At 40.2% G+C, this 19,111-nt stretch overlaps 1 protein-coding gene across 2 annotated transcripts in view; it reads left to right on the top strand.

Moving 5' to 3' along the window:
• The window catches only part of adamts3 (ADAM metallopeptidase with thrombospondin type 1 motif, 3), a 278,467-nt gene that overhangs the window by 159,750 nt on the left and 99,606 nt on the right, over nt 1–19,111 (top strand). For both annotated transcript variants that reach the window (XM_057832049.1, XM_057832048.1), the window contains exons 6-7: nt 2,295–2,378; nt 5,605–5,761. In XM_057832049.1, the coding sequence (XP_057688032.1) occupies nt 2,295–2,378; nt 5,605–5,761 (241 nt within the window). The remainder of the gene's footprint in view (nt 1–2,294; nt 2,379–5,604; nt 5,762–19,111) is intronic.

Below are 19,111 nucleotides of genomic sequence, written 5' to 3'. Positions count from 1 at the left end.
TGCTTTTCATCCTCAGGACCTGGACAACTCCACATAGTCCAGGGAATCATGAATTCTGAGGAATATTGTCAAATCCTAGAACATAACCTGACGCCATCTGTTTTGAAGTTAAAGCTTGGCAGAAGGTGGATCATGCAACATGATAATGATCCAAAGCATTCCAGCAATACAACCAAGGAATGGCTGAAAAAGAAGAAGATTCGTGTTCTGGACTGGCCCAGTCAAAGTCCTGACCTAAATCCCATTGAAATGCTGTGGCGGGACCTGAAGCGAGCAGTTCATGCCAGACGCCCATCAAACCTCTCTCAACTGACTGCGTTCTGCAAGGAAGAATGGGCAAAAATCCCCCAAAGTAGATGTGAGAGGCTGATTAGTCACTACAGAAACCGTTTGGTTGAGGTAATCTCTGCAAAAGGAGGCGCAATATCCTATTAACTGAAGGGGTTCACATACTTTTGCACACATGATATCTGAGTTTTTCTTAAATCAACCACTTTTGTTAAATAAAGAATGACAATATAACTATTTCTTTTGTTTCAGTCCATTATTTGGAATGTCAGTATTATGGATTTGGGTATAACTTAACATTTAATAAGGTTATTTTAGTTTTTTTTACAAAAAATCTGACCATCGCTGTGGGGTTCACAAACTTTCGAGCAGCACTGTACATTAGTTCATACGATTTCAATTCTGCCCTCTGTCTGCCCTCAACTGTAATTGTCTCTGGGACTTCGTGACGCAGAAGCAAGATAGAAACGGTCGCCTTCTCCCCCAAACGTTAAAGCCTTTCCAACAGCAAATCCATCACTCATATTTATTATGGCCCAGATTTTTTAAGATGGAGTGGGTCGGCGCCAATCCCTGAAGGGGAAATTTGATCCCGTGGCCTGATTAAAAACACGCTTGCTCGTAAAACAACGCCAGTTTTCGAGAGAACGCGGCGTGCTTGAGTGTGCTTGGCTTAGTTTGCATTTCTTGTGATTACGTTTATGTGTTATTATGTTTGCTGAAGTCACACTGGAAATGCGAAACTATCTTCTGAGCTTGTAATGGACTTGTGTGTGAGGGTCTGAAACCAGAGTGTTGCACTGATATGGCAACTTCTTTCACATGCCATACAGCACACTCGCTTTGACTGATTCTCACCATTTCAAAATAATGGAGGATACAGGCTCTCATTCGATTTCTCCCATCACATTTACATTTTTGGCAATTTTAAATGATACAACCATTCAAAATTTCAATTTTTTTTAATTTTTTGAAACCAAATCAAATAACAAACACATACAAAAATTCAGGACATCAAGGAAACACATAAGATCTGTACTTTTTTTTTTGCCAAAAAACATGGTGGAACAAATGTTAACATGGCCCAGGTGCAATGAGTATAAACCGGACCCCCTGAGTTGACTGTACAATAAGTGGGCTGGGGCTTTGCGGGCCCCTCCACACTTTCGCAGTCCCCTCAAACCGATCGTCCAGTGTGTGTGTGTTTGTGTTGGAGTGCAAGTGGAATTTTTTTTTTGCAGGCCAAGCCTGCAAGACAACAGGCCAAGCGGCTGACAGAGATACAGTATTTGAACACTTAACCACTGTATTACAGCTCCGCGCATCAGATTACCTTTCTGTTTGACCCTCCCATTGCCCAATGACGCCCACTTTACACCCATAAACCGAGCCCCTTAGAGACCCGGGTGCAGTTGCACCCCGAGCACCTCCCTAAGCTCCACCGCTCCACCAAAATTTGACAATAACATCCCCATTTTTTATGCCATGTGTGAAAAGTTACCCGATATCCACCGGACATGACCTGAAAAAGCCCTAACAGCAAGTGACCAATGAATCGAATGTGACCAGGAAATACCCCAAAATCAACAGGAAGTGAGCAATGGAAAGTAAGTGAAATGCCATAAAATCTACAGGAAATGATCTGAAATGTTTCGAAAGTGATCCCTGAATACCTTGAAATGTGCAGGAAGTGAACCAAAATCAACATGTGACGTGTAGGTACCCTTGAATTAATAGGGAAGTGACCCAAACTCATTGCCCACCATTGCACACGATAGATGTCCAATCCATAGAACTCTTAATAAGGAATGGCTTAATGTTCATGTTTCAGTGCCCTTGCCAGTGCTAGACATCCAATCCATCCAATATCAATGGCAGCCAATGAGTTAACAAGGAAGTGACCCGAAATGACCCCAAAATTAATAGGACAGGAAATGTACAAAAAACATTTCTCCAGAAATGGCATTTTTAGTTTAGCAATGTCCTTTTTTTGGCTGATATTTCAGGTGAATGAGATCTACCACGATGAATCCCTGGGAGTCCACATCAACGTGGTCCTGGTGAGGATGATCATGCTCGGCTATGCTAAGGTGAGCATCTCCTAATATTTCTGTACGATATGACGATATATACTGTATATCCCCAAAATGACCTAAAACTTTGCCGACATTTTACATGCCTATTGTCATGACAATTTGCACTGACTTGTTACATTTTAAGGAACTGCAGTGTATCACAAAAGTGAGTACACCCCTCACATTTCTGCAGATATTTAAGTATAGCTTATCATGGGACAACATTGACAAAACGACACTTTGACACAATGAAAAGTAGTCTGTGTGCAGCTTATATAATAGAGTTATTCTATTTTCCTCTCAAAATAACTCAAATATAACCATTAATATCTAAACCCCTGGCAACAAAAGTGAGTACACTGCATGGGAACTACGTACATCCCTAAATTTCCAAATTTGAGTACTGCTTGTAATTTTCCCTCCAAAATGTCATGTGACTCGTTACAGGTAGGGTTGGGAATCTCTGGCATGAAGCCGATTCGATATGTATGATATATGTATACACAGGTTTCGATTAAATTTAAAAAACGATACATTTTTAAGGCAGAGCGATTCGATATGATTCGATACAGTTTAAGAACGATATGGTTCAATACATTGTGAAAACGATGCGATAGTAAACATTTGTTCTTTGTTGTTACAGTATTTTAAACGGATAAAAAAGACCAAATTTCTACAAGCAAACTTAAACAACAAAAGTTCATACCAATGTATGTTTATTTTTGAGACATGAAAAAATAAATAAATAAGGCCAACTAGATGACCATCATTTTGTTGGCTGGGATTGATAATAAAATAAAACTCCAGTGACAGACAACAATAAAGTGCAGTAATTCAATGTTTGTATTTCCTGGTGTTTTGAACGCAAGAGGTAAGTGATTTAAGTGCAACCTTTCAACGTAAACATCTTACAAACTAAAATTATATGCAGGAGCTCTTGAAAAAAAGGATTAAACTAAAAAGGATTAAAAAAGATTGTTTCGTAGATACAATATCTCCAGCAGGTCGTGCCATTGTAGTGGGTTCTTTTTCAGGGTTAAAAACTCACGATCTCTGTCCCATACAAATCTGACTGCCATCTTCACTTCAAAGTCCGACTTTGAAAATCAATCGCTGTCATTCGTAACTTCCACCTGGCAAGCTGGCGTCAGCGCTCGTATTTTTTGTCCATTGTTTTAGCATGCGCAACTGTGGTTTCGTTTGCTCTGGTGTAGTTATGACACGCCCGTCACGATCGAAATGCATGATGGGAAGTTGAGGCAACCACGACTGTGAGTGGTGGCTGTTCATGTTATGTGATGTGTGCTGTCTCACTTGAAGTGCGGCGATCCTTGGGGTTGAGCAGTGGGGGAGGCATTGTGCAGCATTATTGAAGTGCAAGTTAATTATGTGTCATTCATTTACACATCGCTTGGTACAAAAAACTAGCAAAGCAATGGTATGAACCCAGATAACCGGTTTTTGCGCTTGTGATAGCCGAGTCCTTGTTGTACTATCGATACATCTATGATTTACTGGCTATTTACTGTTGAATAGTTAGTTAGCTATCGATACAGCTGAATCGCTCACCTGTAAAACCGGATATCCGGTCGTATTGGTTTATCGTTCTCAAGCTTAGTTACAGGAGTGCTGTCAGCATTGCTGCTGAAATTGAAGAGGTGGGGAGGGGGGGGGGGGTCAGCCTGTTAGTGCTCAGACCATACGCTATACTCTACATCAAATTGGTGTGCGTGGCTGTCACCCCAGGAGGAAACCTCTTCTGAAGAAGGTAGACAAGAAAGCCCGCAAACAGTTTGCTGATGACATGTCAATAAAGCACATGGATTACTGGAACAATGTCGTATGGTCTGATGAGATGGGCGGGCTTTCTTGTGTACCGTCTTCAGAAGAGGCTTCCTCCTGGGGTGACAGCCATGCACATTAATTTGATGTAGAGTATGGCGTATGGTCTGAGCACTAACAGGTTGACCCCCCCACCTCTTCAATCTCTGCAGCAATGCTGACAGCACTCATTTAACAAGTCACATGACATTTTGGAGGGAAAATTACAAGCAGTAGTCATTTCGGACATATAGGGATGTGCATTTTTTCATGGGGGTGTACTTACTTTTGTTGCCAGGAGTTTAGACATTAATGGCTATATTTTGAGTTAAATTGAGGGGAAAATAAACTCTATTATATAAGCTGCACACAGACTACTTTTACTTGTGTCAAAATTTCATTTTGTCAGTGTTGTCCCATGAAAAGATATGCTTAAATATCTACACAAATGCAAGGGGTGTACTCACTTTTGTGATACACTGTATATGCCACAGTACTAACACCAATCGACCTCAAGATGTCCCTATCTCCACTCGATAGTTGTCAGATTGGCTCAGTGAGTAATGCTTTCAAGACAATTCAAAATAGCAACACTGTAATCCAAACAGAACAACTTAATTCATTTAAATATCAATATTAATTTATTATTTATGATATTCTGGTAACCTAACTCCTCCAGTGCAGTCATCCTTCTGCAATGAATTAACATGAGTTTATCACTAATAGACATTCAATCCATTAGAAATGGGAGGATGGTTCATTTGCTACCATTTGGACATCTCGCACTGTCAATGGCACTAAAACACGATCATCCATTGAGAGGTTTTGATGGGACTATTGGGGATGTAATCTTGTTTTTTGTTTTTATTGTATTTATTTATTTTTATTGTTTTTGCATATTTTATTTCAGTTATGTATTTTTTGCATTGCTTAAAATTCAATTTTAGTTTAGTTTTTTTTTTTAAACTTACATTTAAATACAATAACTAATGTCCATTCACTCCTCCCTCTTCAAATGAATTGGAAGTCAACGGCCAATGACTGAATATACAGCAGTCTTAAAAGTCAAAATCCCTTAGTCACAAGTATGTTTAGATAAATAAATATCATTATATTTTCAGGAAAAATATGTATGTTACTATGCTCTATATACTGGCTAGATTTATGTTTCAGCACTACTTGATGCATTACACATTTGCGGCAGGTCAGTCAATTTAAAAAAAATAAATAAATATATACAGTATATGTCATAATGATCTATTTCTTCACCAAATAATTAAAAAATGATTATATCATTGAATAATATAAAATGGCCCAAATTGTGATGGGAGATCTTCTCCATATCGTACAGCACTTGCTTTGCCAACTGACAAACTATTGTTGAGATTTCTCTACTAACATCATCATGTTTTTCCGGCAGTCTATCAGTCTGATCGAAAGAGGTAACCCGTCCCGCAGTTTGGAGAATGTGTGCCGCTGGGCTTTTGGCCAGCAGAAGGGTGACGTAGACCACGCCGAGCACCACGACCACGCCATCTTTCTCACTCGACAAGGCTTCGGACCCACCGGAATGCAAGGTAAGTACGTTACGCCTAAAGTTTGGCGGCAGGTCTATCATAACGAGACACACAAAGAAGGTCTCGAGACATTTCTCACTTAGTAGCCACCTCTGGAACGTAACTAGAAAATGGGGGGCGGAGTTTACACTTCCATGTGTAACTTCCCGTAGATTTTTGGTAACTTCCCATAATTTTGGTGTTTTTTTGAATCACTGCTTTGTTGACTCATCGGCTGCCGTTGATTGTGATTGAGATGTCCAATCCATTTGCAATCCATTTGAAGTGGGAGGGTGGCAGCGAATGAACTTGCATTTACTAACTGCTACCTCTCACACTTCAAATGGATTGGATGTCTACAAATGATAAACTTAATGCAATTCATGACGGGAAACGGGGCGCGGGGTCTGATCCGTAGGGGGCCTTTTTTTCAAAAGCTTAAAATTCAAATACTCTCAAAACAAAAGCCGCGAGCGACTTAAAACCAAAACAGGCACCTCCCTTAGGCATATATGAGTCTTAATGAGCAGCGGCATCAAACAATTCAAAGTCGTTCCCTAATAAAATCCCGATTAATTTGAATGTAACTATAACAAAATTTAAAATGGCTACAAAATTCTCAGATTTTACGCTACATGCACAAAAATCAAAAACCAAACATAGAGATAATCACCTATATTTTCAGGATCAATATCAATATTTAACATATCATATCAAGTTTTTGCCCGAAATAACGCCATATATTTTTTTTATTTAGTGCAATTTTTCCACTGCTAATAAATCACTCACTTTACAGATCAGAAACTTAATACTTGAAAGCAGAATCATCTTAATTTTACTCAGCAAAAGCAAATTTTGCATTTTTCTACATACAATCATATTTGAATCCCGATGTCACTGTTGTTTCAGCATGTCTTGCCGGCTATCTGGCCCTTGTCGTTTTTAGATTGAAATGTTACATAAAATAAAACACATTAAAGCCATTTTTTTTGTTTTTTTGTATGGCCGCAGAAATGTCTAAATCAGTGTTTTTCAACCTTTTCTGAGTTGCGGCACGTTTTTTTTGGAAAAAATCTCGCGGCACACCACAAAGGGAAAATGTTCAAAAATTACTTTCTGTACAATATATTTAAATATAAAATTATTTCTTAATATTTATACTTACTCAGTGTGCAACTTGAGCCTTTTTAATGAACACAAAGCCAATATACTGGCAGGAATCTTCTTGAGCAGCTCTCAGTCTCACTCTGTTTTCATTTTGTTATGGCAGTTCGGCTTGAAAAGCTCAGAATGATCAGATAGTGGAACTTTAGCAATGTCTTTAACTGCATCAGGTTAAAGACATCGCTGACAATGGCTGTGCAGGCAGGTAATATTAATGTCTCTGCCGCAGTGTGGGACTTTTTGGATTTAGCAAAAACTTCAGCAACAAGGTAACTGGCTTTGATTATATAATTCGAGATTAATGTTAGTAGAGAAATCTCAACACTAGTTGGTCAGTTGGCAAAGCAAGTGCTGTTCGACATGGAGAAGATCTCCCATCACAATTTGGGCCATGATTATATTAAAAAAAAAAAAAAAAAGCGATATTGGATGATTTGTCGCAGCACACCTGACGATCTCTCACGGCACACTAGTGTTTTTCAACCGGCGCTGCAACCACCGGTTGAAAAACACTGGTCTAAATTACTAGTTTTTTGCCCACCAAAAATAAGAGTTGGCCAAAAATCACCTGATTATTTGAATGTAAAGTTACGCTATTGTGTATGGATACAAATTCCAGCATGGCGGCCAACACAAAACAAAGCGCTTTTTAAGTTGAAAATTCGTATAAATAAATGTGAAAATCCCAGAATTTAGGTATGAACATAAAACAGTCTAGATTCTTGGATAAAAGCAAAAAATCGGGCAGTTATAATTCATTTTATGTAAATATTTCAACCTAAAGTTATGCTAATTTTTTCCATTCATTATTATCCACAATGTTTCAAAGTGGTGTTAGTTTTATAATAATTACCTTGAATCCTCGACCAAATAACTTGAGACAGTCCTGCCTGCTTGTATGCACCAAAATGTTCGTCCTGTTTCCACCTAAATCTCATGTTTGAATGCAGCGTGTGTTTGTGTTTATCGCAGTGAAAGCTGCCAAAATGCTCTGCCTGGACCGGCCCCCTACGAGACGTCGTGCACAATGTTTGTAGGATCTGTCTCGTCAACTGATAGTGAAGCCTATGTTGCAATTCATGGCAGAAGCATGATTGGACGCCACGCAATTGGATGTCTGTCATCACTTTTTTTTTTTTTTTTTTTTTTTTTTTTTTTTTTTTTTGGGTAGCTTGCGGCTATCTTTGATAGAGTGACCAGTGCTTGGAAACTTGATCTTGAAAAGTACCTATTGCGCAGCATTGGCATTAGGGGTGGGAATCTCTAGGTAACTCACAATATGATAGGATTTGCGATACAAGATTCACGATAACGATCTCGTTATTTTTGGGTTATTGAGCAGGAAGTGACCCGGGAATGTCCCTAAGTAAATAGGAAGTAACTCAAAATCAACAGGAAGCGACCTGTAAATGCCCTAAAATGAACATGAAGTGGCCTATAAATGCTCCCGTAAACCAGAAAGACTGGCTGTGAATGCTGTTTCAGTGCCATTGACAATCACAATGGATTGGATGTAGAGGTTAGATTTTGTGCCCGAACCCGAACCCGACCCGACATTCGGGTCGGGTCGGGCCCACAATTTAAGCATTCACGTTCGGGTCAGTTCGGGTCGGGCCGCCATGCCGGACTAATAAATTATTTTAAAAAAAAAAAAAAAAAAAAATGGAGAGCAGGCAGGTTTTTTTCTGCCAACTCGAAGAAATGAAAATAAATTGCTGCTGCTGCGTTTTTTCCGCGTCACTCAATAAAAAAATAAAAAATAAAAAAAATGGAGAGCAGGCTCTCTGTATTGCGCTTTTGCTTGTGCGTGTGCACGAACGCCGTGGCGGCGGCCGCTTTTTATTCTTGTCCTCCCGCTGTACCATTTGCGCACGGCCGAGGCGCCGCCCTCATTTTCATTTCCTTGTCAGAGAGGCGCGTCCATGTGAGAACAATATCCCACACACTCAGAAATATGTTTAACAAACTTTCCCAGCGTTATTTCGTTGTGTGAATGCTCTGATAATTCTCAAAAAAATATGTAGATTATTTAAACATTAAGAAAACTTGCGTTTTTTTCTGCCAACTCGAAGAAATGAAAATAAATTGCTGCTGCTGCATTTTTTCCGCGTCACTCAAAAAAAAAAAAAAAATCGGGTTTTTCGGGCTCGGGCCTGCAAATCTAGTTAAGTGATCGAGCTCGGGCCGGGTCGGGCCTCAATACCAGCGGGCCGTGTCGGATCGGGCTGGATTTTTTTAGGCCCGAACTAGGCTTTAATTGGATATCTAGCACCGTCAGTGGCAGCCACTGAGCTAGCACAGACACTATTCTAGTGAAAGATTTGATAGCAACCTATTGGTTTCTTTTTTTGTCTGAACAGTGACACCTTTATAAGATCGATCGATTTTTGGCAGGAGCATATCGATAACTTATTGGGATACAAAGTATCGCAATACATCATCATTTCGATATATAGTGTCACACCCCTAATTGCCATGTCATTTTGTGGTACTCCCCGATACAGATGAAATCATTTTAGTGTCGTATTAGTACCGATACTGAAACATGTATTGGTGCAACAGTAGTTAAATTTTTTTTTTTTTTTTTTTTTTAAGTTTTATTATTACAATTGCTAAAACAAAATGAATAAAACAACAGCGTCTCCTCTCATGTAATGAGCCTCTCATGTCGGGTAGCCGTCACTTTTCCCAGCTATGTCATTGATTTCCCAAAGGGGATACGGCGAGTGCAATAAATTACTTCCTGTGTACTGTATGCGTTCCATTGAGACCAATAGCATGGGTTAAAGACTGTAAGGATAAGGATTTAATTAGTCGTCTTGTCTGGCTTGCCCCTATTTGCGAGTCTGCATAAAAAATTGAACGCACATGGCCACGATCGGTCCAGGTTTTCGTTCCTAGCGACGTTATTGGCTTCATGTTCTGGGCCAGGCGCGGTTAGTCAAAGGCCAAAGTATTCACAGGTGGGGATGGAACATCCCGCCGTTCTAGTCAGCGTTTGACGAGCAGGAGCCGCGCTATCGGGCGCATGTTATTATGCGCTGACAATTGAGTGTGACATGTTTTGAAATGGGATCGTTTCAATAAACAAAGCAATTGAGCTGGAAGTCACCCACTCCGAAGCGATAACAGGCTGATGGAAATGGTCGGTGACGCGTCGTCCCATCGACCGCAAAATAGCCAATTGAATCTGTCAAAGACCGTCAGAAAACAAGTGATTTCTCGAGTGCGATATTTAATTTGAAGGGGATTTGTGAGCCAGGGCAGACTCATCTTACATTGAGCGTGGCTTTACAGTATGTGACCTAAAGCGTACCCTCGAGCGGGTAATTTTAGCCAGTCTCAAAGGAATAAGAGCTGACTGCAGCCATGATGAAAGAGAATTTAGCGGAGCTTTTTCATGAATGAATATTCACCTAAATTTGGCAACAACAAAAAAAACCACTTAATACATTCACTGTCAACGACACGAACGAACATTAATTCGCTGCCAAATGGATTGGACGTCTGCTTGTGATTTCTATTAACGCCAGAAGCATGAAAAGACCTTTAATCACTATTACCAAAATGGCCTTATGGGATGGCCATGTTGGTCGTTCCCATCAAAGTCAATGCATTGACATTAAAATGAAGTTATAACTGGGTCATTTTTTTGTAGGGTGCCAATTGTGTCCTCAGTAATGAATAAGCTGTAATTTCACTAAGGTTGGACAAATATTCATATCTTTTGTTGTGTACTTCAATTGTCTTCTATTATAAATTCTAGGGAACAGGCTCCTAAATGATATTTTTTTATTAGGGCTGTCAAACGATTAAAAATTTTAATCGAGTTAATTACAGCTTAAAAATTAATTAATCGTAATTAATCGCAATTAATCACAATTCAAACCATCTATAAAATATGCCATATTTTTCTGTAAATTATATATATATTCTGTAAAACAATTTGTTGGAATGGAAAGATAAGACACAAGATGGATATATACATTTAACATACGGTACATAAGGACTGTAGTGGGCATTTCACTCTACTGTCATTTAAATCTGTCTATGCTGTCCACACTCCGAAGCGTCTACTTTTTAGCTAGACAGCTAGTAAACGACGCCTTAATAATCAAACTTCTTCCTTTTTCATCTGATTTATTAATAAAATGGCCTCAGACCATTGTCCTCTTTAGACCGTAGTGAAACTACAAAAAAAAAAGTACACAAGCATTGCATTAGCAACAACGTTAGCTTAGCACGCTATACAGGTTCACTAAACATAAACAAAAAGCATCTCATACAAAAAATATAACAGTTCGCTTACTAACATAATATGTACATTCTTTACAACAACCATACTTACGGACAAATCTTGTCCAAGGATCATATAAGCACAACATTACAATGTAGGCCTCAGCCCGAGACGTCGTGCAGCCATATTGAACTGGCAAGAAAGCAATAAACCATGTCGCAAAGCGACCACAAGAGTTCGCTCTGAGACAGCACAAAAAACCTTGCTGTAAAATTTACCAAAAGGCAGAATACTGTCTGAGCTGGACATGTGCGTTAATTGCGTCAAATATTTTAACGTGATTAATTTAAAAAATTAATTACCGCGCGTTAACGCGATAATTTTGACAGCCCTATTTTTTATATTTGATATTTTCTGGTCAAAGGTTGTTATGGAATCTTGCTATGTCCTGTAGATGTATACCCTTGTGTTAAAAAATATTCAACCCCCACAGTAGCTATAAGAGAATGGGCTTGGGAAGGCATGTCTATCTACCAGGAGCAAGCAAGTAATGGGCTGGGGCTATGAGAGAATGGGCTTGGGCTATAAGAGAATTGGCTTGGGAAGGCCAGTCGTCCTACCAGGGTCAGGCAAGTAATGGGTGGGGCTATGAGAGAATGGGCTTGGGCTATAAGAGAATGGGCTTGGGATGGCCAGTCTACCTATCAGGGGCAAGCAAGTAATGGGCTGGGGCTATGAGAGAATGGGCTTGGCTATAAGAGAATGGGCTTGTGAAGGCCAGTCTACCTACCAAGGGCAAGCAAGTAATGGGCTGGGGCTATGAGAGAATGGGCTTGGGCTATAAGAGAATGGGCTTGGGAAGGCCAGTCTATCTACCAAGGGCAAGCAAGTAATGGGCTGGGGCTATTGGAGAATGGGCTTGGGATGTGATAATGGGCTTCGGCTATAAGAGAATGGGCTTGGGAAGACCAGTGTACCGACCAGGGGCAAGCAAGTAATGGGCTGGGGCTAATAGAGAATGGGCTCGGGCTATGAGAAAATTGGCTTGGGCTCAAAGAGAATGGGCTTGGGAAGGCCAGTTTACCGACCAGGGGCGAGCAAGTAATGGGCTGGGGCTATGCGAGAATGGGCTTGGGCTATAAGAGAATGGACTTGGAAGGCCAGTCTACCTGCCAGGGGCAAGCAAGTAATGTGCTGGGGCTAATAGAGAATGGGCTTGGGCTATGAGAAAATTGGCTTGGGCTATAAGAGAATGGGCTTGGGAAGGCCAGTCTACCTACCAAGGGCAAGCAAGTAATGGGCTAGGGCTATAAGAGAATGGGCTTGGGAAGGCCAGTCTACCTACCAGGGGCAAGCATAAGTGTTTTTGCAAGTTTGACATTGTTTATAATCACATTAAAAAATTACACATCAAAAAGAAAAATACAACTGAAATAGCAAAAATATTTTGTAGAATATTCCAATTTATGTCCTTTCTGTGATTACTTCATTGACAAAATTATTCAACGCCTTAGGTATGTATAACTTTAGGACTAAGTACAACATCATTTGCAACAATAACATCCTTTAGACGAGAAATCTGTCCATATGTTTCTTGCAGTGATCCACAGGTATCTTTGAGCATTCCTCGTGGGCAAAGGCCTCCAGGTCATGAACATATTTGGGCTTGCGTGCTGCAACTGCCTTCTTTAAGTACCACCAGAGATTTTCAATGGGATTTAAATCTGGTGATTGCGATGGCCACTCCAGAATCTTCCAGCACTTCTTTTGCAACCAAGATGTGGTAGATGATGAGGTGAGCTTTGGATCTAAAGGGGCAGTTACATGGCGACTCTGCGACACGAGGACGCAATGACTGTGTTGCGGAGTTGCCTCGCGTGCATATGATGTTGGCGAAGACAGAAGGGGAAGACGAAAAATTCTGAATCCTGCCTCCCAAGTGGAAGAATTCGATTGCGGGGGATTGAGGGGGGCTATCTCTGTATGCATATCAAAGGCTCCCGCGGTGCGACACCGCGGCGTTAACGTCAGCACTCGTATACATCACATTGGGTGTGCGCAGCGGTGCTACTAAACATTAAAAACAGCAATTATGGTGGAATGTCGGCTTTAATTTACTGTTTTAATAATATTTTTAAATTAAATTTGTTGAGTATTTCCATTTTTATGCCTTTATGAACAAAAGAAAAATGCCATTGCTTCAAGTGGGCGGGCATATTTTTTTCCGGGCTGAGAAACTTTGGTGGGGTCAAAATGCATCATTCGCTCTCGCCTTGTAAATCTGCACTGCCCCCTAGGGCCTGTCATGAATACTACATCGTTTTCATGCGGAATTGCAACACTGTTTGAATGGAGACGGGCCCATACAAATGAAAACATGAAATGTTTCTTCTTCTCGGAGAGTCACCATGTAAACAGCCCCTAAGATCTCCTGGTATTGAACTGAATTCATAATACCCTGCACACGCTGAAGATTCCCTGTACCTGAAGAAGCAAAACAACCCCAGACCATGACTGACCCCCCACTGTGCTTCACAGTAGAGTAGGGCATTCTTATCTTTATAGGCATCATTCTTTTTCCTCCACACGTACCTTGATCCATTGGCCCAAAAAGTTCCAGTTTGGTCCAATCACTCCAGAGAACAGTATCCCAAAATCTTTGTGGTTTGTCCACATGGTTTTTGGCATACTTCTTGTGCACTGGAGTCAGCAGGGCGGTGCGCCTAGGAGTTCTTGCATGGATGCCATCATTTCGCAGTGTGCGTCTTATTGTCTGGGATGAAACCTGAATACCCTCTTATGACATGTCCTGTCGTAGATCCTCAGCTGTCACTCTGGAATTTTTCTCCACCTTTCGCTTTAAGTGTCGCACAGCAGTTGCAGACAGTAACCTCTTTCTACCAAGCCCAGGTAGCGTTTCTACTGTGCCTTTAAACTTGCAGACTATGGTCCCAATTCTGTCTCTTGAAATTTTTAGTCCTTTTGCTATCTTTTCATATCCATATCCTTGCTTATGAAATGAAATGAGCTCCTCTCTGAACTTTTTCGACTATTACTTGGAATTCACCCTGTTGTAAAGATGCCATTAACTGCCAAGAAGAGCCATGTGTCACAGTCCTTTTAAATCTGTTTAATATCTGCTCATGAGGGTTTCGTTCACATCTACAGATGTTTTCATCAGCTGTTTGACAACACCTGATGGAAACCTTTGTTCTTAAGAGTGGTGGACTTGGGGGGTTGAATAATTTTGTCAATGAGGTAATCACACAAAGGCTATTAATTGGAATATTCCCAAAAATATTTGTGTTATTTTAGTTGTATTTGTCTATTTGACATGTCATTATTTGATATGATTATAAACAAGATAGAAAAGGAATGTCAAACTTGCAAAAACACTTACCCAATGTGGGGGTTGAATAATTTTGAACACAACTTTATCTCTTTTTATTCACATAAACACATATCTGTTCATTTCATATCGTCACACATAATGATATATTGCCACATAGCACTCAATTCACAGCAGAAGAATGTTAGTTGTATTGTTGAATGATTTCCTGACCAAAGTATCAATAATTGTTGTCACGCCATATAGTGAGTGTAGATATACCGTATGTCACCTTTTATTAACATACGCATATATCTGCTCATCTCACATCGTCACACATAATCATTTATTGTCCCATAGCACTGTGTTCTGTCTACTTTGTCAATAGAGTCTACCCACGTACCACGTGTTCGCGTAGGGTTCCGCCCACTTGTCCGTCAAAACATAGTGTTAACCTATTACGGCTACGTACATTTCTCCTATTTACGGCGTGTTTTTCTGCTCCTTAACATTAATAATCAAAATGGTGAAGGCGTGTGTGGCTGTTGGTTGCACTAACAGAGAAGATGGAAGGAGAGACTTGAAATTTTACCGTATTCCGAGGGATCCAAATAGAAGAGCGAAATGGACGGCTGCAATTCGACGTGAAAATTGGACACCAAAAAATCACCACAGACTATGTAGTAGTCATTTTATATCCGGTAAGATGCATTTAATATATATTTAGAGGGTTTTGGCCTGACAACCACAATTAAGATCATTGCTAGGCTAATCGCCGACAACATACGACGTAGTACGACATAGTTTCAAATTCAAGATGTTTGTGACTTCCCTATCTTCCACCATCGTTATTTTTTGAATAATATTTAGCTGGTACCAAGTAAAAGAAACTGGCCTCGTCTACGGGGCTGACAAATAACCACAATTAAGATCATTGCTAGGCTAATCGCCGACAACATACGACGTAGTACGACATAGTTTCAAATTCAAGATGTTTGTGACTTCCCTTTCTTCCACCATCGATATTTTTTGAATAATATTTAGCTGGTACCAAGTGAGGGAAACTGGCCTCGTCTACGGGGCTGACAAATAACCACAATTAAGATCATTGCTAGGCTAATCGCCGACAACATACACGTATGTATGTAGTGCGTGCTATCGCTAAACCATATAAACATTAAAAGCCTTAACTCCATTGACAAACGACATGAAATACATTAGACTTGACAGTGGATGTTAGCAATAACAAAAGAATTCGAATTGAAAATTTCGTAACTCACCTTTCCAAGCACAAGATAGATTCCTGCCAAACGAGGACCTGTTTCACCCAACCAGCAACGAAGTATTTATAAGCGTCCAAGCTCTTGAAGTTTTTCGTGAGAATAGGCTGATTTTGTGTGGACAAGATCATTTTAAATATCAGCGTAGGAGATGTCAGGCAGACAGGGCGAAGACAGTGGGTCGAAAAACATCGATTTGGGCATCAAATATGGATCTGGCGACTGTATAGAACGAAGCTTTTCCTCATAACGCCTTTTATGCAACAGATCCAGTGAGTTTGCGGCATCAGAAAGCACCGGGTCTTCCATGAAATGCATTTTAAATTGCGCCATCAATTGAAATCAATGCAAATACAGAGTCAAAATGACGGACAAGTGGGCGGAACCCTACAGTGAACACGTGGTGCGTGGGTAGACTCTATACCGGAGACGAGTATTGTTTCCCTTACAAGGAGTCGTCTTTTGTCCAAGGTTATGTCCACATTTTGTTCACTTGAGTGTTTTTCAGTTTTTCATAACAAGGTTGGCTTTGGCTGGTAACAACAAATATAAACTGTATGATCTCGAAGGTGGGGGCCGATGTACTTGGAGCACTTGTATGTTGCTCTCGTATATGTTTGTCCTGGCCGGCCAGCTTTTAATTATGCTTTCCTTAGTAAATGTATTTATTTTAGGTGATTATTGCTTTCTTTTTGTTCCTGAATTGCGTGTTTTCATCTCATGTCTGTTAAGAGAATAAAAGAACATGTAAAAAGAGAAATTTGACATTTTTTCTTCTTCTGGAGATAACACCATGTAATACATATTTTGTTCCCAGGTTCAAAGTGGTATTTCCTAGTTTGTTTTGTCGCATTGATACATACAGTGGGGCAAATAAATATTTAGTAAACCACCAATTGTGCACGTTCTCCTACTTGAAAAGATTAGAGAGGCCTGTAATTGTCAACATGGGTAAACCTCAACCATGAGAGACAGAATGGGGGGAAAAAAAACAGAAAAATCAAATTAGTTGATTTTTAAAGAATTTATTTCCAAATTAGAGTGGAAAATAAGTATTTGGTTACCTACAAACAAGCGAGATTTCTGGCTGTCAAAGAGATCTAACTTCTAACGAATTCTAACAAGGCTCCACTCGTTACCTGTATTAATGGTACCTATTTTAACTAATTATTGGTATAAAAGACACCTGTCCACAACCTCAGTCAGTCACACACCAAACTCCACTATGGCCAAGACCAAAAAGCTGTCGAACGACACCAGAGACAAAATTGTAGACCTGCACCAGGCTGGGAAGACTGAATCTGCAATAGGTAAAACACTTGGTGTAAAGAAATCAACTGTGGGAGCAATTATTAGAAAATGGAAGACATACAAGACCACTGATAATCTCCCTCGATCTGGGGCTCCATGCGAGATCTCACCCCATGGCGTCAAAATGATATCAAGAACGGTGAACAAAAATCCCAGAACCACACGGGGGGACCTAGTGAATGACCTACAGAGAGCTGGGACCACAGTAAGAAAGGCTACTATCAGTAACACAATGCGCCGCCAGGGACTGAAATCCTGCACTGGCAGATGTGTCCCCCTGCTGAAGCCAGTACACGTCCAGGCCCGTCTGCGGTTCGCTAGAGAGCATTTGGATGATCCAGAAGAGGACTGGGAAAATGTGTTATGGTCAGATGAAACCAAAATAGAACTTTTTGGTAGAAACACAGGTTCTCGTGTTTGGAGGAGAAAGAATACTGAATTGCATCCGAAGAACACCATACCCACTGTGAAGCATGGGGGTGGAAACATCATGCTTTGGGGCTGTTTTTCTGCAAAGAGACCAGGATGACTGATCTGTGTAAAGGAAAGAATGAATGGGGCCATGTATCAAGAGATTTTGAGTGAAAATCTCCTTCAATCAGCAAGGGCATTGAAAATGAGATGTGGCCGGGTCTTTCAGCATGACAATGATCCCAAACACGCAGCCAGGGCAACAAAGGAGTGGCTTCGTCAGAAGCATTTCAAGGTCCTGGAGTGACCTAGCCAGTCTCCAGATCTCAACCCCATAGAAAATCTGTGGAGGGAGTTGAAAGTCTGTATTGCCCAACGACAGTCCCAAAACATCAATGCTCTAGAGGAGATCTGCACGGAGGAATGGGCTAAAATACCAGCAACAGTGTGTGAAAAGCTTGTGAAGAGTTACAGAAAACGTTTGGACTCCGTTATTGCCAACAAAGGGTATATAACAAAGTATCGAGATGAACTTTTGGTATTGACCAAATACTGTAATTTTCGGACTATAAGCCGCTACTTTTTTTCTTCATTTTGAATCCTGCGGCTTATAGTCCTGTGAGGCTTATTTGTTGATTTATTTGGGTTAATAGGTAACACTTCATTTGACAGCGGTGTCATTAGACTGTCATAAGACCGTCATAATTAGGACATGACAATATCATGGACAATACTGAATGCTTCTGTAATTAGGTGTCATCCAGCAAATTATGTCACTAACCCCATTTATGTCCAGCTTGTATCTTTTACATCCATTCAAAAGTCAAATAATTTGTTGGATAACACTAAATGGCATCTGTTATAAGCATTCATTAATGCTCATGACAGTTTCATGTCGTAATTACGATTGTCTAATGACAGTCTTATGGCACCAATGTCAAATAAAGTGTGACCAAATACCATAGCTAGCAGTTAATGAAACAACCAGAACAGTAACAGAAGAAATAATTACCACAGAAGATAAATTTTGATTATTATTTACATCTGTAAATAACTGTAAACATGCAATCTCGGAGGCATGTTGGACAACGACAGTGTTGACAGCAGGTGGCAGCAGAGGTTGACTGTCTCCCACAAGGGAGCAGTGATGGCCAAATGAAGCCAACTGGTTCAAAGCTTCACGGTGGTTAATTTGGTCTTATAACAGTCATATAATGCCACTGTCAAATAGTGTTACCGGTTAATATCTGTTGGTGTAAATATCCCATAATACACTGAGGACAGGTGCGGCTTATAGTCCAGTGTGGCTTATCTATGAAAAAAATGCAGTTTTGTGCCAAATTTGGTGGGTGGCGGCTTATAGTCAGGCGCGCCTTATAGTGCAGAAATTATGGTACTTATTTTCCACCATGATTTGCAAATAAATTCTTTAAAAATCAAACAATGTGATTTTCAGTTTTTTTTTTCTTCCACATTCTGTCTCTCATGGTTGAGGTTGACCCACGTTGGCAATTACAGGCCTGTCTAATATTTTCAACTGGGAGAACTTGCACAATTAGTGGTTGACTAAATACTTATTTGCCCCACTGGATAATATATAAATATACAGTCCCTGACAAAAGTCTTGTTGCTTATCCATT

The sequence above is a fragment of the Corythoichthys intestinalis genome, chromosome 3 (assembly GCF_030265065.1).
Source record: "Corythoichthys intestinalis isolate RoL2023-P3 chromosome 3, ASM3026506v1, whole genome shotgun sequence".
Classification (NCBI taxonomy): Eukaryota; Metazoa; Chordata; class Actinopteri; order Syngnathiformes; family Syngnathidae; genus Corythoichthys; species Corythoichthys intestinalis.
The sequence above is the reverse complement of the archived record's forward strand: the minus strand, read 5'-3'. Positions and strand labels throughout refer to the sequence as shown.